Here is a 26,463-nt window from a genome sequence, read left to right as displayed (position 1 = left end):
ATAGCTTACGAAGAGGTGCCAGGCAATAAAAATTTCACACCGCAGTCAACTGCAAAGGGAGACAAAAAACCCTCCGTGTGTTTAGTTCTGCCTTTCACGTTGCGTTTCCTTGACAACTGGCAACCGTGAGCAGCCACTGCAATGGCGCTCATTCCATCTCAATGACACAAGTGGGGAAATCGAGCAGAATACTCAAATCACGTCTCCAAATGGGAGATGTCGATAATTGGCCTTTTGTACGCAACTGAAAAATACCACTACATCTGTTAACAATTAGCATGACATCAGTTGTCGTTGGAACGGCAATCGTTAGTGTTGAAATTCAACCCGGGACCACCGACAGGGCAGGGTAAAAGGCAATGTTAACCAACCTGCCAATTTAATGTCATTCAGCGAAATGTACAATGTTATTTCAAATGGCACACAGCTCATGGACTTCATTCCAGCACCTAATAAAAAGGAAGCCGCACACTGGACGCTTGTCAGATTCTATGTTTCGGTCTCATTAAAACGTGCTCAAAATATCTCCAAACAACCCAGTACAGTACAGGCTGGAAAACAGGTGCGACCTCTAGAAATATTATGACACAGGTGCATTGCCAGCCAAAGGGAAAATACAGAATGCGTGTAAGTTGCCTTCCCCGCCAATGACCTCTACGTGTCGACTAAATCTCCTGACGAAACCTGAGCTCCGGTCGTCGGCTTTGAAGCGACCTTTGTACCCTCCCACCGGAGAGCTTTACTGCAAACCAAAGCAAAATCCTTTTAAGGTTTATAAGCTAAGAGAGGGCAGCCACTTGCTCATTCAATGTCTTGCTTTTTACCCTATAACTGCAGGTGTGAATGCAGAAACTCTCCAACGTGGCTCAAATTTTCCCAGTACGGGCTTATTTTTGGAATTGAAAGCCTCAACCTGCACAGACCAGCAGTGATGTTTACCAAACACAAACTGTTCATAAGCCCACATCCTACATCAACAGCAAACAAATACGTCTTTTTTTGACCACACCATAGTAACTCAACCTTCATCAATCATCTGTAATTAAGACAAACAACCTGAAAATGATCGTAGTGTTCACACAGGTTTGTTCTCAGACAGAGCTCTTAATTGTGAAGATTGAAGAGAACGCGGTGCTGTGAACGGGGGTTTGCCGGAACAGCTATGAACAATGAGACGTAAAACCCAACCTTGTTTCCATCTGCTCATGAAGCAGCCGTTTATTCACTCCTGAAAGCCGCCCGATCATTAACCAAGCTGTAACTCTCTCTCTCTGGGGAAGGGAGCCTCAGGCAGTTGGTTCCACTTATCTGGTGAATTCTTTCAACGTTACACATTTCCCTCCTCCTCTGGCTCTCTGTGCCAAGCTTATGCAATTCTGCAAAGGGTTACACATATCAAAATGATATTTCAATCGCAACAAACACCTCAAACATGCTCATCTTGCTATCATGGTGTTTCATTTTGGCAATCCATGCTGGGCTGCATTTTTATTTCGAGCTGATTCGATGTGACAGATTCACCATGTCAAAATACTATTGTTTGTTGGTTTTGCAAGCACTTGCCCAAACTCACAAAAAATGGGATGAATCATTGCAAGATGTGAAAAAAAACATGAATTTGAACAAGCTAAAAGTATTCTGACTACTTTTGCATACCTCTGTACTGTCTAGCTGCCAAGAGAAGCAAACCGGAGTGCCAGACAAGTCCAAACTAAGACTGCAGGCGTACTCTTTCTGCTTAGAGGAACATTTGGAAACAGAGCCATAAATGATTAAAGGTAGTCAAGTGAGGGTGTTTTAATTTTTCTTCTTTTATGACAGGTGGCACTTGTTCAATTGTCTACAAAACCACAAGTATGCCTGCAATAAAAGGATAGCTAGTTCACCCAAAAATGTAAGTATGACTTTCTTTCTTTGGCAGAACACAAAGATATTTTGTGGAACGTTGATAACCAAACAACACTCACCCCTTTGACTTCCATCGTAGCAAACACAAAACATTTCTGAAAATATCTTCTGTTGTGTTTCACGTAAGAATCATATACAGGCTTTGAATATGAATGGGAATAAATGACAGATTTTATTTTTTTAATGAACTCTCTTTAAAGCAGGCACACTTAAATGTTGATATGCAGAAAAAATTGTATCCCCAAGCTTTGGCACATTCCACAAATTCATCCACTAATCTTAATGTTTTGTTTTCTAGGGCTGAGTTTGTAAGTGAACCTCGTTGGTGAATAAAAAGTCGAAATCACCCCTTCCTCATCCCAAAAGCAATGCACTTGTCATCTTGTATTCCATTTCCACCAAGCAGCCCTTGCCTCCGAGCAATAAACGGGTCACCCGCATTGCTGTGGGCCTCTTAGTTTAACCTTCCCCCAATAGTCCCATCAAAGAGTATTCCAATGGCAACAAAGAACTGACGAGCCCAAGGAAAGGGGGCAGGGAATGGGGAACGGGGGGGCCCTCTGCGCCTGGGTCACAGTCTAATTTTTTCAGTGAAGAGTTTCATTAACAGGCAAGCATGGACCCCATAATCCGACCTTCTTTCCCGCTGGGAGGGTCATGACCGCAGGGCTGTGGTTTCTCGAACAATGATCCTGCACCTCCTTTCCTATTCTCTTTTAACCGGTCTTCATCCACAACCTCTTTTTCACCGGCTGAAGGTCAAATGGAAAAAACACTGTGGAAAAAGGGCATCTATGTGGTGAGACAAAAAGGCGAGCTTACAAGTCACTGGCGAGAGCTTGAGCTCAGAAACGAGTCTTTATTCAAGGGGGTTTCACAAGTTATTGTCTAAATATTAGTATAGTGTTTTTGACACGGGTAAGAAAGGGACTAATTATGGAAAACTAGGAGAAAGGCAAACATAAACCTAAGGTAGAATACCAGGCAAATACAAACAAGCTCACATTAAAACAGAAATGATGGTCATCAAATCTCATCGTTGAGAGGATTGTCATCCTCAACAGCACAGAGAACAGAATCCGTTGTCAAAGACCTACTTCTTTGACGAGGCTGTGATTCTTTGACATGCTCAAAGAATGGTTCCCTGCACTGATTATCTGGGTCACATGATGGAGGTGAGCGGGTCTCCTGAGAGAGGGGAAGGGAGAGGAGGAGACACGGAGGGCCCTTTCTTTTGTAATCTCCACACTAGTGATTTAGCACAGATGAGGGGTGAGAACACTACCTTCCCCCCAGCCATCCACTCTTTCAGCACTTCCCAGAACATTCCCAAAGGACAACCAAGGGTTGCCAGGTGCAGTTGATACACTCCTGAGTAACACAGGAAAAATTGTACCTTAAAAGGCTACACAATGAACCTTACCATTCAGACCAAGAGGACAAAAGTACCTGCTTTTCCTTACGAAGGACACAGCTGTGCTAAATCACAAGCTGTAAATAACTAAACACATTCACTGTCAGCATGACCTTGATGGTTTTCATTTTCCTTTAAATTTTTTTGTACAAAATCTAGCACAGTAATGTGAGAATGGGTTGCATCTGCTGATTGTTGTCAAATATTGACAAGGACTGAGAAAGCTAGCTGGATCCTAAACAGTGTTTAAAATGACTCTGGACATATGAGGAACACAGAAAGATGTTAAAGACAAAAGGGGAAGCATGGAACAAGACCAAAAAACAAAAATTAGGCTTGACCGCAAGCCGAAAAAGAGACGGGCCAGATCTGCCATTCTGTATATGTTTGGCACAGCATGGTCTGTCTGACTGACGGAGAAAAGAGAGACAAGAGAAACTAAGAAAAGGAAGGAATACCACACTCTCCAGGGGCAAACATGACAGCCCAATGGGACTCTTTGTGTGTTTTCCAGACCGGCTCTACTTTGAGCCGACATGCACATGTCAAGTGTCTGTCTTCATTTAATTCCTTCAGAAAATGGAGGACAATAGGCACGACACTAAACTTCTGCTCGGAGTTTGGCTCACTTTGTGGTGTTTATGATAGACACACCGGTTGGAGAGCTTTCAGAGAGTTCAGAGGACCTTCTCAAAATGACGTTAACAACATTTAATTATAAGAAAAGATTTGGCAACCCTCCAGGCCAAAACATGTCTGTTATGTCTTTTACTCATACTGGAAAGCAATCTACGTTTAAAGAGCTGCTTTACAATCTCCTGTCTGACTTCTATGCGTGGAAAACACAACAGAATTGTGGTCAAGGCTAAGTGCAACACCAGAACATTGTTGCATACAGTTAAAGGGGTCATAGTGTGCGAATACATGTTTTTCTGTGTCATTGGTGTGTTATAAGTTGCTCGTGCATGTATTAGACATGTAAACTAGCAAAAATGTAAGTGTCAGAACAAAAGATGCATTCTATCTAAAAGCGAATGCTCACCCAGACCTGCCTGAAACGCCTGGTGTAACCACACCCCCACAAATCTACGTCAGTCCTTGGAATGATTCGACTTAGACCCCCCAAGTGTATAAGCAAGTAAGGTGGGCTGATGTTCCAAATATGGTAAGAGGCGTTACACTTCCGTCACACACTTGCCGTTTTCAACCAATTACTAAGCACTGGTTAACTGGCCAATCATAGCTTTGTAAATAATTCTGCACATTTCAGAGAGGCGAGGCAAGGAGGAGAAACAAACAAGAAAGGTATGTGGAAAATATAGCGTTTTTAAACCTTAAATCATGTTTACACATTACATTACATCTTAAACAAACTATAATATTCGTTTTATCAGTGTCATATGACCCTTTTAAACAGCTAAGAAAATAAGAAAGGCAATTCTGGAATTCACCCAAAGACGTAATTGTAAAACTAAATTACTCCAAAGAATCAAAAGTGTGACTTGGTGTCTAACCGATGTGTAAAAGTGTGTCACCTTCGCTGGGACGCAGAAACAACTTTGACCAAGCAAACATTCTGGATCTAGTCTCCACTTTAACTAGCATGGCATCAGCCTAACATGGAGTTTTTTCAGATTGCAGGGGATAACTTCATAAAACCATTGGAAGGTATGAGGCTGACATTTTTGAGTGTCAGCAGACAGGGTGGCCCAAAGTTTCTTGAAGAACCCTGGGGTTAAAATATTGCAATGGCACAGAATAACACTTCACTATTTCTAAATGCTTCTTGTATCTTCTCACATTCTCTTGCTTAAAGCGATTCTCTAAGTGCGTCTCTTACTCTGATTCTCTAATCTTTGACATTTTGATGAGTCAGTGGCTAAAGGAGGAGGGTCTGGTTTGCCATGCTGACAGCACAGGAGGAGGCCGATCTTTGATCCGCACAGTTCTCTATAAATCCTGCCGTCCCAAAGGTTGCCATTTGGTAGTCAAATTACACACCGAAAAGGTTGTTCTACCACTAGGTGCAAATGAACGTGACTTTAGTTAAGCGGTACGCAACGCTCTGGAGAAGAGTCTCATACATATTCAGGAATAATTTACGCACTGTTGATGTGGAAAAGCTAGCGAACTGTGCAAGTACATTTCACTGATGTGATTTATTCAGACTACCAACAAAGACAATGAGAGCTGTCAATCTCTGCAATGATTATATTTACTTAAAGGAACTTTAAGATCATGACAAAGAATCTTAGCAACTACAGTAGTTTTATTCATGTCATTGTAGTTGAGATCGACTAATAACCTAGAAGACATCTGTTACACAATTCTCGACAGAGCCTCCAGGCATCTTCACAGACTCGAACAACTCCGCAGCCTCTGCAAGATATGCTAGCACGACTGTTTTTACTCATTCCCATGACTCTCTCCGGAGGCGGCTTTGACTTTCCTCCGCCTTATTTTAGGCATTTATCAAATGGAGGCTACTTGGCCGTTCCAACCCGAGACCTCTGGGGCAGACGGAGTACTAACATTGCATGACAGGCGGTCTCAATGAAAAGAACAGCAAACAAAACTTTAGAAAACAGAAGTGTATGAGAAACCAAACAAGACTGAGATATAGAGAGAGACAGAGGAAGAGAAGATGCATTTGATGTGGTGTGAACTAGCATGTTTTTAGTCTTCTGTGTCATTGTGTGTTAGCAGAAAGATATGGACATGCAGTAGCAAATGGAACGTGTGGGAGAACGTGACGGCAACTCATAACCTTGCTTGGTATTTTCAGTCACAGCGATTTTGCATTATCTCACAGCAACACACTGTGGTTTGGGGGTTCAAATAACTGACAGCCGGATTTTCTCACGTTACAAAATACAGAGCTATTAGCCTGCTAACATAGGAACTAAACTGTCAGGCTATTTCGCCCATTTATGGCCTTTAGTCTATAAAAAATTGGGTTAGTAGTTATTGACAGAACAACCTTCAGATGAAAGAAAAACAAAGAACAGAGCTTCAGTTTTATCAGGGGCTAGAAACAGACTGTGATGTCTTAATGTGTTTATGTACAGCATGAATACTACGAAGTTCTCCTGATTGTAAGACCCAACACTAGTCCTGAGTTTCCAAATATACATAGAGCAAAAGAAAACGGCTACATTAGCGTCCATCACTATAAGCTGTTAAATGCATGTGCCAGTTAAAAACAGCCACTTACACCTCAAGCTAAAATGGAATTAGCGTCTAGGGAGCAACAAGCCATTGTAAACATCAAGCAAATGTGAGCACGTTCTCCCTGGCGTGCACTTCACAAGATGGGCAACGATTTCCAAACAGTTTTGATTATTTGTAGTTGACATTTAATGCACAACTATCAATTCTACTGCAAGAAATAAATTACTAACTGCTATAAGCTACTGCTAGTTGAAAAATAACAAAATAGACATACATAAAAACCTCCATTAACATCCAGTCTTTTCTGTCCTTACCGTCCTCAGTTTCCTGCCAGACTATGCCTTCCAGGTTAACACTGGTACCCGGTTCACATGGACCCAGACATTCCGGCTCAGTGGCCAGAGACACGTCAGAAGTGTTGACAGCCACCGAACGCGTGCGGACCATGATCTGCTCACACGAGGAGGAGATGTCGCTGTTGCTGACAGGTGCGATGAGGTGAAGGGGTGGTGGTGCCGGTGTAGAGACTGGAGACTCCATCTGCAGAAAGATTTAGAAAAAGATCCAGTTAGATAATTATGACCACCTATCAAAAGCATGCTTTCATAGCACTGAATTTAACCTGTCGACAATTAATCAACCAAAATGTGAGACGCCCAACTGACTTTCTTGCTTTGCCAAACATTTAGCACATCAAATACAATACAACACAAAGACTTGGGAAGTCTAAACACCAAAGCTTGCGCAGTCCGAGTTAAGCAGGGATAGTATATCTCAAGGAAAAGAAATTTGGGTTTACTACATTGTGCAACTAAAATGTATTATTTCCATTTGTACACCATTCCCAGAATTAAAAAGTCTATTTCAATGCAGAATCAAAGACATACATAATATAAATAACCAGCACACTCAATTTATTTAGTAACATGATTTTTAAAAACAGATAAAATACTTAACATGAGCAAAAGTAATACAACATCAGGCTAAACCTGGTAGGAGGTCAAAACTGGTAGGGTGTTAGGCTACGCACACATAAAATCTTGCATGGTAGAGTCTATGTTTGTTTAATTTCAATGCAATGAACCGTTTAGCATTATTTGAGATTATAACTCTTGTTTAGGAGTGTAGATTTACTATAAACTGTGAGGTAATAAGCTGCCACAGCTGTTCTAGTTCAACCCATCCCCAGCGCAACACGCAAGCCAATTGATTTCACAAACACTGCGGCATATTCAGCACTGCACGCATGAGCCAATTTGATAATCTAATTATGGGCTTTTGTTGAATTGCATTAAGCTTTTTGGTGGGCGACAAAGAATACAAAGAGTTAAGATAAATGTGCCATTAATGGCGATTTCATGTTCAAAATTCATGTTAATGACTTCATTCCACTGTTGATGTAGGTTTTCACGTTCACATTTTCAAATCAAGTGGTTGTCTGGATGGAAGGGGACTAGCTGACACAGTAACAACAACAAAAACACTCACACTTGTAATGTAGAATCGATGCACTCAAAATAAAATACTCAAACTGTACCGCACTGACAGTTTGTGGAAAGCCTTCAACTGTTGTTGACAGTGAATGTTTGTTTTACAAGTGTTCAAAATAACGATCACCAATTCAACATTAATAAAAGTGCATATTCTGCAGGAAACAACTTAATGTTTTCAAGAGAGGATGCCCATGATTGAGAGAATGGCTGAACTCAAATGTTCGTTATGTTTTTGCTATTGTGACATGTTTCTTGTTGACTGAACTAAAATTAGGCCCAGCAAACGAGGCCTTTAATCGATGAAGCAGCGGTACTCTGAACAACCACAGGATGAGAGAGGACGGCTCTCAATCTTTGAGGATATTATCCAGTCAGGAATGCATGCAGCAGTTTTCTGAGAACTGAAACCAAAGGGTTGAATCGCGCTGACAAGTAAAACAACGTTTTTTACTCCTTGGGACCATCCTGTTCAGTCTTTATTTTTTAATGCTGATCAAATTCATAAATCATTAACTAAACACCAAAACATTACGTAAAATATTTGCGTGCTCCTCCCTTCCCCAGTCAGCGTTCTGAATTTACAGTCTCGTTACTAAAAATTCACAAGACCACAGCGTTTGCATGAGAACGCCGGTCCCTGCACACCCATGTTCTACATAAAATGGAGACTTGCTTCGCAGTGGCTGCAAAATTCACCAAGTTTCATTGGACAACCACGTTGACTGTCCGTTCTCCGTAAAGCACTGCTAGTATAAGTACAGCTCGTTCCCTTTTAATGCCGTGTGGGTCAAGCCCGGTTCATTTGACTTTGCTGTTCAGTTGTGTCGGCAATAAGAAACTGAACACATGGCTTCAGATGGGATTAGTGGAAGATTAAGCTAAGGGTTTCGCATTCGAAACACCTGTTCCTCTGGTCCAGTACTTGAAATGTTTACACATACACCATTATGAGCAGTAACCATACCTGAGACCTATTAAAAGGTCACATAAAGCTGTCACGGGCCACACTCAACAAATAAAACTGACAAGTGTCACAGAGATCGCTCGCCTGTAAAACCAGATCACACCCGTGAATGACCTCACGATACAAAGTACACTTGATATGTTGAGCCAGCATGTCAGAGAAAATGTGAATCTGGGGGATCTGTTTCAATCTCCTGGTACATTTGACTTGAGAAACAGCAGCTTTATGGCTGATCACCTGCTTCTTTATATACCTGTAAAAACATTGATGCAAGACTTAAAATATTAAGAAAATGAATAAGAAGGTAATAGTACAGACTATAACTGTACACAGTGCTCAACTCATAAAGCAGACCATATAACTACACGAGGGACCACCAAACGTTAACATAAACCATAAAGTAAGGGTGCTCTGAAAAAACACATGGCACTGAAGCCTAACAGCCGCTGGACTCTGACAGCATGAGGTGGAAAAAACGGTCTGAAAACAAGAGTTCAATGAATATGGAACCTCAGAGGGGGAGACAGCAACGTTCAAGGAAAACAAAGTTGGCTTCCTGGCTCGGTTTCTCATCTGCGGTCTGAAGCACACCATTAGCGGTTTTGAGCTAGTTTTCTTTGAGTTTCCCTCCAACTTTACAGTTGACTAGCCTCTCACTTCACACACACAGCAGAGCCTTAAGCCCGGCTCTGTGGTTAACACAAGATTGAGTTTTTCAAACAACTGACACATTAAGGCAAAAAATAAATCTTGTGCTATTTTCCATCCTTTAAATCATCTCAGAGCTACATCGTAATCGGGACTGACGACAGGCTTTACTTATCAAGTACAATTGCTTGAAACGTATCCTTCAACAGTAAAGAAACATTATCTGCGTCTTCTGCGATGGACAGACCAAGCAAGAGTGACACCTGAGAGGACGCTTGTAAAATAACTTTCTGCCGTTGCGGTTAAGAAACCTTTCTGCTGCCAATGGGTTAGGGAACGCAATTTAAGGTCCACCCCCCCAGCGGGATTCTGCCGTTTCCTTCAAGGTCTGGAAAGAATCAGATGACCTTTAAAACTGTAGTGTTTGGTGCTCCTATGAATAACATTTCAGCTGTGCAAATGATCTCTCCAAATCTACCGAGCGTGGGAATGACAACTGGAAATCTAAGTGTGATAGCATAGGAAAAGAAAGCCATCCCGGTAGTACAAGCACCTAAGGATTTGGCAAGTTCATAGACCAAACCACAGGAATACCTAGGCAATGTGAGATCTTTGTTTTCTGAAAGGCATAACAGAACCACTTTAGAGGGCAGAATCAGGTCCATGAAGTTGGTCAGATTGCACGTGTGTAAAGAAAATGAGCTTTGGCCTCCAGCTGAGGAAAATCACATCTGTTAAACAAGTGTCACACATTAACTAAAAGGGCTTGATGTGTATTTCCATTGCAGCTGCATTCTACACCGATAGAAATAACAGATGTTATGATTATGTCTAGCCACAACAAAATTACCACAGAGGTGGGTGTGCCTACATACTATTCATAATGTTACCAATGCAAAACACAAGAACGTCTTTTAAGAAAGACTGCTGCACGTTTAAGACACTCTTTGTGGTTAAAAACTTAACTCACAGTTCAAAAAGAGACAATAAAAACAAAACATCTCATTTGGAGAGTTACCACCATTCATTTGAACCAGTGAGTAGTGATTGGTCGAATACTGCATACGTGTGACGAAAATGTAACGCCTCTTACCATATTTGGAACGTCAGGTTCCTCTTCAATTGTACTGACAGGAACGCCCACCTAAGTCGAAACATACCACGAGCTGACGTAGATTTGAGCAACTTAAAACACACCAAAGATACAGAAAAGCACATATTTACTCCCCGCGAAACCCCTTGTGGTGTCGACAGTGTTTAGCAAATGTCACCTGATGTTTGGATATACTTCATTCTTAGAAGCTTTTCAGGTTAACATTACTAATCCAAGCTATGTAAACAATAGCGCACTGCTGGTTTAAAGCTATAGGGTCGAAGAGGAAAAAAGGAGGCAGTTAAGAAAGAAAGAAGTGTTAGAACACTTCAAACATCCACTTGTCAACCTCACATCCTGAATGAAAGAACCGTCGCAAAGCCTGCACTGGAGGGAGCACAAAAACCTTCGTACATTCCACTGCGTGAAAAAAATAGTCTGGTAGCCAATCAACGTCTGTTAAACAAACAGCAGTAAGAGCCACGGCTTCCACTGTTGAAACCAAAACACTTTCAACACTGCCAGCCAAAACACGCCGGTCATGCAATGTTGTTTCTGTTTTTGTTAACGGAACAATAAGGTGCAGTCGGAATCAGGAGCAGGGTATGAACCTCTGGCCAACCCTTAAGGCAAGGCATGAACTCATAACTGGTTATAAAATGATGGTAAGTGATATTTACTGCATCTAACCAGTGCGCTATAGAGTATATTCAATACACTGAGATGTTATTCTGCCAATTTAAAGAGGACTTTTGCCAAAACCTTCACCTTGGTTCATTCATGAACCAAGTTTAGCAGCATGAAAGTAATGAAGCTTACTGAAGTGTCACAAGTGCTAAAACAGTTCATGTTGCGCTCAAGCTGGCAAAAAAACGGCACGGTCCGAATGCAGCAATATCTCCAAGGTCATAAAACAAATGGGCTTCTAACTGCCCGGTCTATAATTAGAGAGCAGGGGTGACTGAAAATCTGATTCATGGAAACCCAAAACTCTCTGTAATTTGAGTTTGACTGGCCTCTGTAACCTGCTCTCCCGACCACATTTGAGGCACTAAATTGTACCATATAGAGACAACAACTTTTGGCCCGAGCGTTGGTGGCAGCAAACAGGAAATCTTGGATTTGCAAGTACTCTAGAGATTTAATCGCTGTCTTCAGAGAATTTAACTGTCGACAGAAATTACAAAACAAATATTTCCAGTCCTGGATGCTGATTGGTCAATTCATCATCCCAGTTAAATGCCTTCACATTACTCATCTGACTGTCTTTACAATATTGCTTTAAGTAATCGTTATTTCCTACATTATTATATGCTCTTGAGCTCTTTATATTCCATCTGTAATTGTTTTTAAACATGTTAAGGATCAAAAAACGCAAAGCGTTAAGAGAAGCCACAAGGGAAAAACAAAAGCAAAGGAAACATTTGTGAATCAAAATAGCGTCTTCAAACGGCAAACTCCCAGAAGATATCTTAAACCATAGAAACAAATGCAAGAAAGAGCAAAGAGAGGAAAAAGCTAAAGCCAGCCAACACACCGCACACCACCTAGCACAGTTTCCTTGCTTGCGCACCTTTCAAACCCACATTTAGAAACAAGGTTTACGCTCTTGAAAACATACGTCACATTAAAGGAAGATAACACCTTAGGAAATAACATATATCTGCCTAATGTGCAAATTGGCTATATTGTAAAGCGTCTTTAAGTGCTATATTTGCCCGATTCTAGAGTCTATTCTGATTCACAAGTTGCCAATTTGGTTTTTGAATCGGTTAACAATATAATTCATATAGATTTAATACAAAAATGAACAGTAAACAGTTTACAAATGATAAACTAAAATTGATTCAATAATAAATTGTAAGGATCTTGGACTTGCAAGTACTCTAGAGATTTAATCGTTGTCCTCAGAGAATTTAACTGTCGACAGAAATGACAAGGTTTATGGCATTCTCATGGCATTTGAGAATCTGTATTAATTCATCCCCATTTAATTAACTTGAACTAATTGAATTGAAAATCACCAGTGAATCTTACAGTAGGAGTTAGACAACTATTGCCCATCCCTAACAGGCTTAACATAAATGTTTAAAAAGCCCACGTGTCAAACAAACAAAAACTAGAGCTGAAATTGTGGATATTTCAGCCTGACATGTGGCATTTCCTGACATCCTCAAGAAAGTCTTGTTATCTTCCCGTCGAGGCTGCAGTCACTCCCCGAGATTCACTCTCTCTCAGCATTTTATTGTGCCAGGAGCTGAACTGTTGACTTGTTATGAGAGCGTAGGAGCCTACAGCAGCCGCAGAGGGTTTGACAGCGAGACAAACTGACGGGTGAAAGGAACGCAGCAGGCAGAAACAGTCCGTCTGAGCCATTTAGCTGTGTTTACCGCAGAAACCTCCTTACCACATCTCAGCTACCTCACCGAGATGCCTCGCTATTGCACGCACAAACACACTGTTAGCTTTGCAGACGGACAGACGGTAGGCACGGGTCATTTGCTTAAATTTGCTATGCGAGCAGAGCTCAGCGTAGGCAGAATATCAATTCTGGAAACCATGCGGAGAAACTCGATGGTCAGGGGAAAGAGTTTCCAGGTTTATACCACAAACAATGACTCCAGCTACGAGTCGTCCATGTCATATCTTTGAGACTAATCATTGGCTTTGCTCTTAACAACCTTCAAACGGAAAGGATGGAAGATACAACGGAGCTCCGTGGGAAACAGGGAGGCGGGACAAACCTCAGGAAGTTTCCCTCATTTGGCCGCCCCTAGCAACAACCTCACAGAGAGAAATCACCTGTTGCTAAGAGGATAAAACGATGCACATCCAAGTAACAACAGAAGGCGTGCAGGGCGTGAGATACTGGCATGCCACGAGCAACAACAAAACAATTATGAACGCTATTTGGACAAAAACAAGAACAAAACACACAGGCTAAAAGCTCGCTGCACTCGATAAAACCACAACGTCAACTGCAACTTGCACTAAATGCAACTGTTTAGCATTTTCACAAACCAGACATGGAAGTAAGCAACACGCGTCTATTTACCTGATAACACTCCCAGAAAAGCCTTTATCCAACACTACCTGTGGTGACAAGCGGCTCCGTATCGGGAAAGACACGCATGTGTATGCATTGCTGTGAACATGAGAATGCGTGTATGCGTAAGTGTGTGTGTTTTCAACCGAAAGAGAGAGCACTGGAAAGGAAGCAAGGAGTGGTAACCTCAACAACACCTGTGAGCACTCGCTAGCAACCAATAGTGTGTTTTGTGTGTGTCAGCAGACGCTCTGGGCTAAATATGGACACTCGACAATAGACTGTAACCAACTGAACGTTACCGCTACAAGACCGTCTAACACTTATGAACTTTCGCTGCTTATTAGGAGTTCAAATTAATCTTGTGAATACTTAATATTAACAGTCAATTACAATCTAAAGACAACAAAGGAAAACTTTCGAAGAAAAAGAAAACCATTGTACAATATCAAATGTAAAAGTATAAATACTTTGGAACTAAATGCTTAACATGTTTATATACTATGCTTCCGAAACAACAAAGTAGTTCAATGAAATTTACATACTGCTTTTTTTCCACAGCACACTCGCAGCCACACCTACAGATTTTAGACGGCTAGATTGGATAATCACATTCAAACCATAGCTCCAGGGGGGTGAGTTGAAAGCAGTGTTTTACAGCGACATCTGTGCTTTTAAAACAAGAAATCAAAGAAAAGCAGATCTGTGCTTACACATTCACACAGAAATGGAGGAACACCCAAAAAAATACTAACTGATGTTCTAAACTCAATAATTTGAAGAACTCTGATGAAAACTCAATCAATAAACAATCAAGTCTGCAGGAACAAAAGGCACAACCTGAAAAAAGTGAAGAGATGCAGCGGAGCTGAGGAAGTGGAAATAGATGAGATGATAAATCAGAATACCGATGTCAACTGTAACTTTCTTTTGGCAAACATGAAGGGATAGTTCAACCCCAAAATACACAATCTCTCATAATTTATCACACTCATGTTCTTTAAAAACGGCATACGGCTCGTTCTTCTGTGGAACACAAAAGAAGATATTTTGAGAGGTTTTGTGTTCAAACAATGAAGGTCAATGGGGGCCAGAGTTGTTTGGCTTAAAAATATCTTTCTGCAAAAAGAAAATTACATGAATGTGAACTATTCCTTTAAGATTCAAATGCAAGTTTTTTTTAGAAAAGGCTTTACACTGCCAAAGAACAAGTTACATCAAATAAACACAACGTTACAAACAAACAGACAAGGTTAAAAAACACTCAAGGTTGCTTGTGTTTCTACAACAGATAAGGAACGCTGTACTGAATGCCTTTCGCTGTCATTGTGAACTCGCAAACATCTTTTTGAAATAAAAACTACCTCTGAAAAACAGGATTTAAGCCAGGCTTTACTTACTGCTATACACCAGTTTCGCCAAGATGGATGAATGCCAGCTCACCTCCAGGGTGATCTCAATTTTCAGCCCATGTGTGAAAACAGACAAATAGAGTGAAGGAGAAAACGAAAGACTGTAGGGGGAAGCGTGGGGGAGTGTTTGCAAAGATATGTTTGTGTGCCCTGTATAGACAAACAGCCAGGTACTGCTTTGAGTAATGTGACCGCGAGCAAGAGCCGAGGGGAAAATCTCCCCTACAGACAGCATAACAATCAAGATAGTGTTTCCTGCGTGGGAAAAGAGAAAAGAAGACAAGGCCTCGAAGTTTGACAAGAATTCAGCGAGTGAACAACCTGCATTAAGCCAGATGGTAGAAGATCAGTTTGCTCAGAAAGAGCGAGAGACATCAGATTGCCTGATAACCACACAAACTTTAACGGATGGCTTAACATCTATTGATTACATAAGGAAGTGCACACTAAGCTGTCTGCCAAAAAAAAAAAGATTCAAAACGAATGCTAACAAATTACTCCAAGAATTAAAGCGTACGAAACAGCGTGTCCATACAGTCCATCTCGGCACGCTTCGTCCAATCAGCCGCAATTGTAATTAAAGCAATCAGTCCATGAGACGCTCGGTTGGCGAATCTGCGCTTCCCTTCAGGAGAAGAGGTGGAATTCATTTCACGCTATAAACTCGTTAAAATAAACTGGACAGATTTACAGGCTGGAAATGGATTTGACCACAAACAGCAGAACGGTTGAGGTACAGAGGGAAATAACTTACAGCTGTGAACCTACACAGCTCCAACACAATCCCCCTCAACACAAACCTCATTTCTCCAACTTACAGAAATAAAGACTTGCATGGTCTGGAAACAAACATGACATTATTAATATGCTTAACTTAAAGTGAAAGTGCACAAAAATCTATCAAAAATAATTTGTAAACCTGAAAACCAGTCTTTCTTCTGTGAAACGCAAACACTTATATTTTGAAAAGGTCTTGGGTTAAACCATAACATTTACATTTAAGCATTTGGCAGACGCTTCTATCCAAAGCGACTTACATTGCATTATACTACATATTGTATCTGAGTATGGGGATCGTACCCATGACCTTGAGGTTGCTAGCGCCATGCTTTAACCACTGATCTAAAGGGAAATACATTTTCCTATTTTTGGTAGTCAATGGTGCGCCAATGTTGTTTGGTGAAATGGTAAATACTTCCATTTGGTTTAAAGAAGTTCTAGTAGAACAGATCATTAATGGCAGTAGAATTAATGTCTGAAATATAGAAAAAGTGTGGGTTGTTGAATCTAGACACAAATGTGAGGCTGGATTGCCCTTTTACAGTGCAGCATAAATGCCAGCCATCTATCCTGTATGCTACAGTAAACGTAGGCTAGTAACAAAACTCTCTTTTCTGTAATATCGTCTTTGAATGTCACGATCTTGAACTCCACCACCAGATTTCCACCACTCTGCTTTTCTGACAGTCCTCTGACTTCTCAAAGTTGGTTCCGCACCCTTTAAGCTGTAAGCAGAATGATGACTCAGTTTAAAGAGCCATTCACAGTTTTCTAAACTCAACTATGATTAGTCACAACATAAAACATTCACTTCAGGAGTTATCAATGCAATTCCTCATGAAAGCCATGTTTTCTAGACAGCAGATCTAGGACACCAAACTGAACAGTCGTGAACAAACCCCCACACCGCTGACCTCGGGTCATTCCACATGGGCAGTCCTCATTACAATAATAACCCACATTCAAGGTCTAGAGGTAGGGGGTGGAATGAGATGAGGGTCAAGAGAGATGAGACGGAAAGGATGATCCCTGGGGAACCAGAATTTGACTGGTCTCACAGAGTTGACCAAACTAAAGGGTGTTAGCGTTGAACAATTTGAGATGAATTCAGTGATGTTGAAACATCAGGTAACCACCCAGTACATGCCAACAACCACAAACTAATTACAATTTTTAGACACATTTATAATCCCATTCATCACTGACGAACATATGAAGGCCCAAAGATCCAGTTAATTATTTTGTCTCCCAGACTCGATTCCAAGGCTAGTGAGCTAACTTCGACCGTCTAGACCGTCAACATGAAATTGTTTTCATGCACAAAAACTGTGAGTAGCACAAACGTGAAGTGCACAGGAGACTTGATAAGCATCTTAAATTGAACACACTTCAACATTTAGCTTTTTGCTAAGAAACAGAACAAACATCAATGAGCACTTTTACATCATTGCACCGAACCGTTCAAAGCACAGTCTCAAATGTTAACTTATGTTTACATGTGAGCCCGGTTCAACACGGCTACACGATTACAAACTGTTCTCGGCTCTGAATTTTCGGCATGGATGTCTGACTGTGCTGAATCGAGCTAATAGAATGCGTGCAACGCAAAGCTCACCTTTAACCCCATACATCACACACCAACTGCCTTCAGCCTGTGCTCATCCCGACCACAAGCTGCACATCTCCTCTCACAGTCTCCATTAACTTCACCCCCTGTGCTTTTCCTCCCATTCTACCTACTGAAAACATCCCTCGCCAAAGGATCCCTGAGTAACTGACACCACTCTTCAATGTTGAGAGCCGCGTTACAAGGACACCGCTTGTTCCCCGACAGGAGAAGGAGGGGAAGGCGTAAGAAAGAAGAGGCGAAAAGGCACCCTGGGTGTTTTTGATTTGGCAGGGCTTATAGAAGCTCTTCAGGCAAGGCAGAGTTTATCTGCTGAGCGCTGGCAGCCGGCCCACAGCACTTGCTGCATCGTAGGCTGCAGAGCTTCAATACTGCATCCACAGTCAGCGATGGACCTGTCACTTACACAGAGCAATCTGCAGAGATTTACAAAGGGCGAGAGAGAAAAATGGAGAGAGAGAGAGGGGCGAGAGCACAGACTATTTATAGGCCCCTCAAAGGCTTCCTGTTACTGCTCGGCAAAGCAGGAAGCAGAGGCAACCTACCCGAGAGAGATCGAGAAAAATAGAGAGAGAGACTCAACCACCTTCACTTTCATCTACACATACTGTACAGACCAGGTCATGGATCCAGAATACCTTAAAAGAAAATAATTAACAACATGAATTCATATTCGACAAACCTACTTTAAGCAATATACAATAGTGGCCAGCTGATGTCTCGGTGGAGACTATCTGTGAAATATTTCCATGTAATGCCCCTCAGATTTGATTAAACCATCAAAAAAAGGGTGCTTATGGTGTATAATAGACAAAACCTTGAATTAATGGCCAAATTTATTTGGGGCAAAAAGGCAAACTATAGCATATCAGGGCATATGGGCTTTATTCTAATTTACAAAAATGCACAGAAAAACAAAAAGACGACAGCTAAACTAAAGCAAACATTGACCATAGTGTAAGCAATTATTACAATTTTGCTGATGTCCTCCTGATTCTTGACTCAACAAACTTTTCTTTATTCACAAAGCTGAGCTTACGTTTATACTTCAAAACAAATACGCTTCCAAACAACTACGCTACATGAACGCAAAGTATTTAACCATCTGAAAAAATATATTTAGATAAAATGCAGTTATCAATTTTCCAAAGATTGACATCACGTTTTGCCACAACTGCACATCACATGGCCTAAAGCAATTTGGCAATTTTAGCAAAACTTGAAAACCAAACGTGAAAACACGATTATCCAAAAATCTTCATACATTTGACTGAATGGATTTCTGAAGTCCTGCTGAGAGCAATGAATCGGACACTGGCTAATGCTTTGTATAACCTCAAATGTTTGCATACAAAGGATTTAAACTGTGGATTGTATATTTTCGGCATGCAGAATGGACTCCGAAAGAGGAAAAACCTGCAAAACGAGAGAGGGGCCGCCAGACTTTAGAGATTATGGGCCGCAGTTCCCTGTTAAATTGATGACAAGCTGTGGTGCTTCCAATCACCATTATGCAAATCCCAGCTGCCCATCAAGTCCAAGGACGCTTTTCTCTTCCAATGAATGACAGGTGAGAACAGGCATAAAGAGACACTGGGAATGAGCCAATGGGTGTTTGTGTATCAGAAATCCGACAGATTCTCAAACACAAAGAGACCGTGTCCACGAGACGGATGCTAAAATGAAAAAATCTTTCCGTTACACTCCTCAGTTTGATGACCTCTTCAGTTCAAGCACTTCATCTGTTAATGCTCGAATAAAAACAAAATGAGGGGGAGGAGAGAAGAAGGGACAGAAAGAGGTTCATAAAGCAAGCAGGGCGGGGGCAGAAGGAGAGATTCCAGTCTCCAGGACACAACAAGCCTATGCTATTCTATATATGACAACACAACATCTTGTTATGGTGCGAACAATGAAAAAAGGACACAATGAGCTCAAGAGATTTCAAGCACGCATTACAAATGAAAACAAGGAGGCAATCCCAACCTCTGCAGACCCTAAAACATATACCTAGACTGACCAGGTCAAGAAGCTCAAGATGTTGTTTGGTTTGGTCAGTGGTTGCTTAAACCTCTACACCGCTTGAGCTGATAATTGGATAAACAGGATTCCAGAGCAGACCGTTAAACACCAGGCATTCTGAAATGTTTAATGTCATAATTAACAGAATTCTAAAATTCTGTCTACGGCTCAACCATGAGTCACTGACATCACAGACTGCTCAGAGAAAACCAATTTCCTCCAGTGAGGCGTCTCTTTTTGAGAAAAAGCGCTTTGTAGAAGGACTTGGTCATTTTATCCAAAGCCAAGGGATCAATCTGCAGGGCAGAGAGACAAAAAGAAATGAGAACCCAGAATGCCTTCTTGCTCTTAGTGAAGGGGTGAGCTAAAGATTTCAAAGAGAGAGAGAGTCTGGCTTGCCTTCAGAACACATCTGAGGACTTTGATGTCAGAATTGCTGCACCCCCTGTTGTTAGTTGGTCAGGATTAACCCAATGCCGACACCATTTTCGCTTTAGAACATTTATGTGCATTACAAGGAGAATAAATCATATAACTAATGTCAGATTTTTTTATGTTTTGAAAAATAAAATAGCGAGCGGTTCTAGAGATCCAAGTTTTTACCCGGCACAAGCTGTTGTTACGTGACTAGGGAATATCTGCTCCAAGATAGTGAAACAGGTAAACAGACATTTCCGTATTTTAACTAGGGCTGCACGATTAATCGCGGGCTCGATTTGGCTGTCGCGATTGTTAAATCGCAAAGGCTGCGATTGTGTTTTATGTGCAGCTTGTTCTTGAAGCGGCTCTGTGGGAAATGCTGCTCCATCTGAAAGCACTGCACGTTTAAAACGTGCTTTTGAAAAGTCACACCCATCAAACATCATCATTAAAAATATACTTTATTATCATAAAAATGAGGAAGCTTGAAAAACAGTGATAGAAAGATGGCATTTTCTGGTAATACGTGCAGTACTTCTTCTATGGAGCATTGGAGTTTCTGTGCGAGAGCGCCCTCTGGCTTTTGGATGCAGCTGCATTTAACAGTACTTCACTGACAAACTGCGCATAAAACACCGCAAGCAACCGCCAAATCGCGTGCGGTTTCTTTTCGATTAATCGTGCAGCCCTAATTTTAACACATTTTAACTGTTGAATACTGCAGCCAACCCACAACCAACCTAATTTGTCATTTCACACACACAAAATAGAAAACACACAATTACAGTCTCCAAGCATTAACCTGCACATCATACACAGTCAAGAAATCTAGAAGATGGCAACACTAATGAATTTAAATGAAGCCCTCCTTTGGGGATCTTGCAAAGACCTTTCCAGAACAGGGAATGAAACAGAAACAATGTTATTCTTTTATTCCAGCCACATTTATCCCTCAAGAATATTCACACTCATTAGCTCTCTTTATAACAGTAATACTGTCTGGGAAGACTCTCTAATATCTCTGTCTCCCCGATAATTAACAACCAATGGAGAACTACTCCTTCAGCTGTTCCTCCAGATGAGAACAGATAAAACATTAATCCATCGCAGCCTTTCTTCTTCACAATGAATCGGCCAGCCAATTGCATCATGTGTACTTGTATCCAAACATCTTTATTACGGTGCTGGGTGATAGACTGGCTGATCCACAGGATTTTTATGAAAAACAGGATTTATTTTGACTGGTTGTCACAAGGGTTTGCACAGGGACAGCCTCGAATCTGAATTACCAGCACGCTGATCCCATCTCGGAAGCAGCCAGAGAGAAAACGGGGCATGAATACCAACACATGCTATCTGGATCTTTTGTTGTGGATTCCTGTCAGGCGGAATGGAAAAGTCCTGAAGTGTACTCTGGAGGAAAGCCTGCAGGCATGCACATCAGGAGAGAGAAACAAGAGAGGTCAATCAATCCAGACAGAAGGAAAGATGCTGAAGAACGCAAGAGGAAAATATGTGCTGGCCAGTGCTCATGGAAACACTCTGGGAATTCAGACAACGGCGGAGTTGAGAGCGTCACAAACGGCACAGACGTAAAAGGACAAATTCATTTAGGGACAAATGATGACAGGCGGCCTATTTCACGCAGCTCAGCCTCTTTATTCAGCAAGGAATGGGAGGAAAAACGATTGTGGTTTGATCTACAGGGCTCTCTGGTCGTCTAATAAGAACAAATACAGCCCGAACCAACCTGCAGCGTCTGATGAAATGTGGGAATGTGAAGAATGGTGAGGAAGGCAGATATGCTGGTATTTCAGAACACACGCAGGGGGAAAGATGTGGGAATTTTTGCTTTTGCAGCCCAAGGTGGAAGCAGCTTTGTGGTGACTTGTGGGTTGAAACCCTCCCTTTTCTTCCTGGCGCGAGGCCCTTGCTGAGAGCTGGAGAAGTTTTGAGGTCATGTGCTTGAAACTTCCTAGAGCAACAGAGTATTTCTGAGAGTTTTAATCCATTTGTGCTTTTAGTTGCTGCATTATGACGGTAATAAATAGTACCTACAGGCAGATGAACCTTTAACAAAAGACGGATGAAAACATGAAAGTGTGTGCCCCGTCAAACCCTTTACAACAAGCATACACAACTCTTTTACCATTCAAGAAAAAGTTCACCCAAATATTCACAGAGCGTTCCATACCTGTGACACTTTATTTCTGTGGAATACAAAAGGTGAGGATTCGAAGATGATATTTTGAAGAATGCTGGTCACCGAAAAACGGTGGTACCCATTCACTTCTATTGTATGGACACAAAACAAATACAAACTAGTGGGTACCGCCTTTGTTCGGTTACCGATATTCTTCCAAATCTATTCTTTTGTGATCCACAGAAGGAAGTTAAACAGATTTGAAATGACATAAGGGGGAATAAACGATTGTAACTATTCCTTTAAATGTTGTTCTTAGCAGGAAAAATTATAAATGCTGGTTAATAAATCTTGAGGCAAATCAGAGATTCTTAAAATCTAACCTCAGATATCTTGGCTTACAGTAGACTTGCTCTCCTGGTGCAGTTTTGCATGACTGAATTATGAGCTAGAGTATCCAGTGATCCTCTGTTCACCTCCACCCTTGGAATCTCATCTCTGTCTGACGGTAACCATAGTTACAAATACCCGACGGATATTTCATATAAGCTCTGATCCGTGGCTGCTGCAAAAGTCCATTTGCCCCGGTTTTTGTTTAAATGACACACTACAAACATTAAAACATCGTTTGGAACAGGGCGCTCTTCACAATGGCCCGATAGAGCATCAAGAGATAGATGGCCGGGCATGTGACAAGGTACCGCTGGCGGGGTCCGTCTGACCAGCTGCTTCCAGGAAGGCAGATTCCAGGGCGCTAATCCAAAAACACGCAGAGGCCCAGAAATGCCATTAGGTCTCCTGGCAGAGAACACATGCCAGCTTTGTGTCCAAAGCTGCTGTCGGTGGAGGGCGGTGTGAACCAAAGCGCTCCTTGTTCAATTTCTCTAGAAGGCATAATCCTTATCGCAAAGCAGTTGAGTAGGCGGAGTGGAGAGGTCGAGGAAACCGAATAAAGAGACGAGGGACGAGTGGGGAAAGCAAGGGGAAGGTTAACGTCAATCACATTGGGCGCAACAAACAGCAAACAGATTCCCACACATACAGCTTTTCACGAGCTCGACCAGGCTGTGACAAATCTTCTCAAAGCTGTGGCTTTCTTGTTAGAATGTGTTTTTCTCGAGAAACATACATAAGAGTGTCAACGCGTTTCACAGTCGATGGTGTAAAGCTTGCAGGTTTCTGAGACGCACTGTGAACTGAAAACACATTCCACAATACGGCCGGCACTGGCTGCAAGAGAAACACGGTTCACATTCTCTCACACAGAAGGTTGGGGGTCCCTTCCCGCTAACACCTCATAAATCCCACCATTCCTCCCCCAACTGCACCTCCAGGACCCTTTGAATCCAAGGACAATTAGTCAGAGCTGAGAGAGAGAGGAGAGAGAGAGAGAGAGAGAGAGAGAGAGAGAGAGAGAGAGAGATTTCCGAGGAACGCAAAACATAAAACTGAGATTTCGAGATCTGTGCAACACAAGAGTCAAACTGAAAGTTCTTCGTCACGTGCGAAGAAAAACAAACACTTTATTAGTACAATGCTTTCAAATGCAAGGCTGCAACATGCAGAGCAACAATCAGGTTAACCAACAAACTGTCAGAAATGAGACACACAAACCAGAGAAGAAAAAATAGGTTGCTGACACATAAAAAAAGTTCAAAAATAGGTGAAAATCTTCTCAAGGAGTTTGTTTCTAAATACCAGAATCAGCTTTGCATTATTGACTCGTTTGCTCAAGTTAATACCTGAAACTAATAACAAAAGCCTTAAAATGCAGTGTGAAAGTAAAGAAATCTCTAAAATTAAACCGAAATCTTCGTACAGGCTCCAGAGCATGAGGAAAACATAAAGGCCTCGCTTATACATTGCAATTACATTTCCAAAACCCACAGGAACTTTATGGCTTCAGTACGGCTGGAGGAAATAGTGAAACTGGTGAGCATCACGGCTAGTTCCACAGAGCCAGAAGCACAATCCCACAAGAGCCCAAATAAACACTAAAGTTCAGTCGATGCTCGTGAGTGGACCACACCATAGCCTACGCAGAGCCGCATATCCTACACTGTAGCCTAACGCACACCTCTACAAAAATGTAACAACTCGTCAACTCAACACAGGCCGGGCCATAAGCACGGTGTCTGGTCTTTTTGAAGCCCTCCCTCAGAAAAAAACTCTGCGATAGATAATTCATTCGGAAACATGATCCCAAGTCAATTTGTTCTTCTGTGTTTAACATATCAAGCTGCATCAAAAGGGACTGTTTACTTGCCGCTATCACTGCTAATGTTTCTCAAACGAGCTGCTTCTTATTCGGCTCTTGTCTTGGTTACACACACAATATACGTGGGCCCTGACGCCTGACGTTTAGATAAGTCATGAACACATAGTTATTGAGGTCGGTTCCGTACACACTGCATATAGTTTTGGTAAATGCTGTTGTCACTATCTGCCTTTTTTAGGGGTTAATTCAATAGTATAATGCAGATCACTCTGATAAACTGATTTATCTGCATAGTACACATGTATCAGTTTACTTCAGAGTGTAACAAAAAGGAATAACAGGCAACCGACAGCTGAGTGAGTGACTGAGGTGAACGGTCCAGACCTCATACGCCGCTCGGTCTGCACAGCGTGGCAGTTAAACACATACGGTCTACACGTTTTGAGTCATTTAAAGTTATTTTAAGCCATCTAAAGTGATATTGGCCGATGGTGATCGGCGACCAATCTATAGGAGCACCCTTAATAAACACAAGCCAGGGCAAAACAGGAAGACCTCTGGCACCTTCAGCCCTGTTCGTGAGTCTGTCTGTGTGTGGCCCAGAGATTAGGTCTAATAATCAGCTTTAACGGCTGTAAAGAGAACAACACATGAGACTGACTCGGACAAGTCATTTAGTCTCGCTCGCAGGGCCGTGAGGAAGCACAGATGTTCGACCCCATGAGCTCAGAGCTGCTAAGAACTCTGGGATAAACGGCTCAAGAACCTTTGGCAAAGAGCTCTTAACACATCCTACGCAAGTAAGTGAACGCAAACCTGTCTAGTGAATGACACAACACATGCTGCATTCAAGGCAACCATTACGGTAACTTCATGCGAGTTAAACTGTTGACATGTTTATAGCTAAATACCTGAAAAACAACACATGGGGTTTAATGACAGACTCATCCAGGAGCACATTTAGTGATTGTACATCTTTTAAACACACACAAGACTGCCAGAAAGTATACTGTAGAACCTTTAAATAAACAGCGAATGACGTCTAAAGCAACCATAGTAAAACAACTTAAAGGTTGGTGTAAACAAAGCTCTCTCACAGAGCATCTCCCCAAACTTTCTGTTTCTCTGGCAGTAAAGTTTGGGTTCTGTCAGAAGAAATGAGGTGACGGATTTAGTAAAGTCTAAAGCGAGCTTGCACATGCTTTTAAACATTTATGCTTGATGCATTTTTAACAAGCGACATAAAAAAGGCATGACTCGGTTGTTTTCTGTACGGCAGGCTCACCGGCACGCACACAAAGGCACGGTTTGTGTAGCTCAACTGGTAGATCATGCATTCTAAATTACATGCATTAAATGCAATCTATAGCAATCAAATTGGCAACTGTAAAAGATTCCTGGAACCCGATCTGTCCTTCGAGGTTAAACAATATCCTTAAAACCCCCAATGGCTCTTCGCACTCCCCAGGGCCAGTCTCTAGGACATTCATCATTTCTGTGGAAAGAGCCATCTCATCGAGGACAAACTGCCAAGTGTGCATACCTAGAAGGCCACATCTAAGTGCTCTTAGCTCTCCAAAGAACAGTCTTTTATTCCCTTTCAGTCTGTGGCGGCGGGGTAATGTCATTAAAGCAGCTCTATCTACAAATTCGACCTCATCAGACCGAGACCGACAGAACGATGCCTCCCCGGATAACCGTTAGCCTGACAGCGCACCTGTCAATGTACCTGTCTAAGAGAAAGCAAAGTTTTTCCACAGTCACTCACCGGACCGGACAGATCCAGCAGAAGCCGAGGGGAATGTGACACCGGGCGAGCTCATTACCGGCGTGCGGTATATGTACTGTAAATGAGAACACGGGCAATGACAGGCAGAGCGTTCAGTTGTCAGTTCAACGGGACCGCTTCTAATGCACAATCCGATTCTTATTAGAAGGCGATTAACATGGTGTCTTTGGGCAAACAATATCTTAACACAATTGCCGGATATAATCTCAAATTAAATTAGATTTTCTTCGCATGAGACGAGTCTACATTTAAGAAATGCCAGCGGTTTGTAGAGTTCTTTTACAGCAGTGGATTTACAATAATGGCTCAGATTTA

At 41.8% G+C, this 26,463-nt stretch overlaps 1 protein-coding gene across 3 annotated transcripts in view; it reads right to left on the bottom strand.

Moving 5' to 3' along the window:
- Positions 1–26,463, bottom strand: part of znf609a (zinc finger protein 609a) — a 71,817-nt gene that overhangs the window by 9,130 nt on the left and 36,224 nt on the right. For 2 of the 3 annotated variants that reach the window (XM_079450356.1, XM_079450357.1), the window contains exon 3: positions 6,808–7,033. In XM_079450356.1, coding sequence (XP_079306482.1) covers positions 6,808–7,033 — 226 coding nt within the window. Of the gene's footprint in view, positions 1–6,807; positions 7,034–13,746; positions 13,861–26,463 lie in introns of those variants that run through there. The other variant, XM_079450358.1, reaches the window with a different exon arrangement.

Source organism: Barbatula barbatula (genome assembly GCF_947034865.1).
Source record: "Barbatula barbatula genome assembly, chromosome: 25".
Classification (NCBI taxonomy): Eukaryota; Metazoa; Chordata; class Actinopteri; order Cypriniformes; family Nemacheilidae; genus Barbatula; species Barbatula barbatula.
Note: the sequence above shows the minus strand (reverse complement) of the source record. Positions and strands in the feature narration are given on the sequence as shown.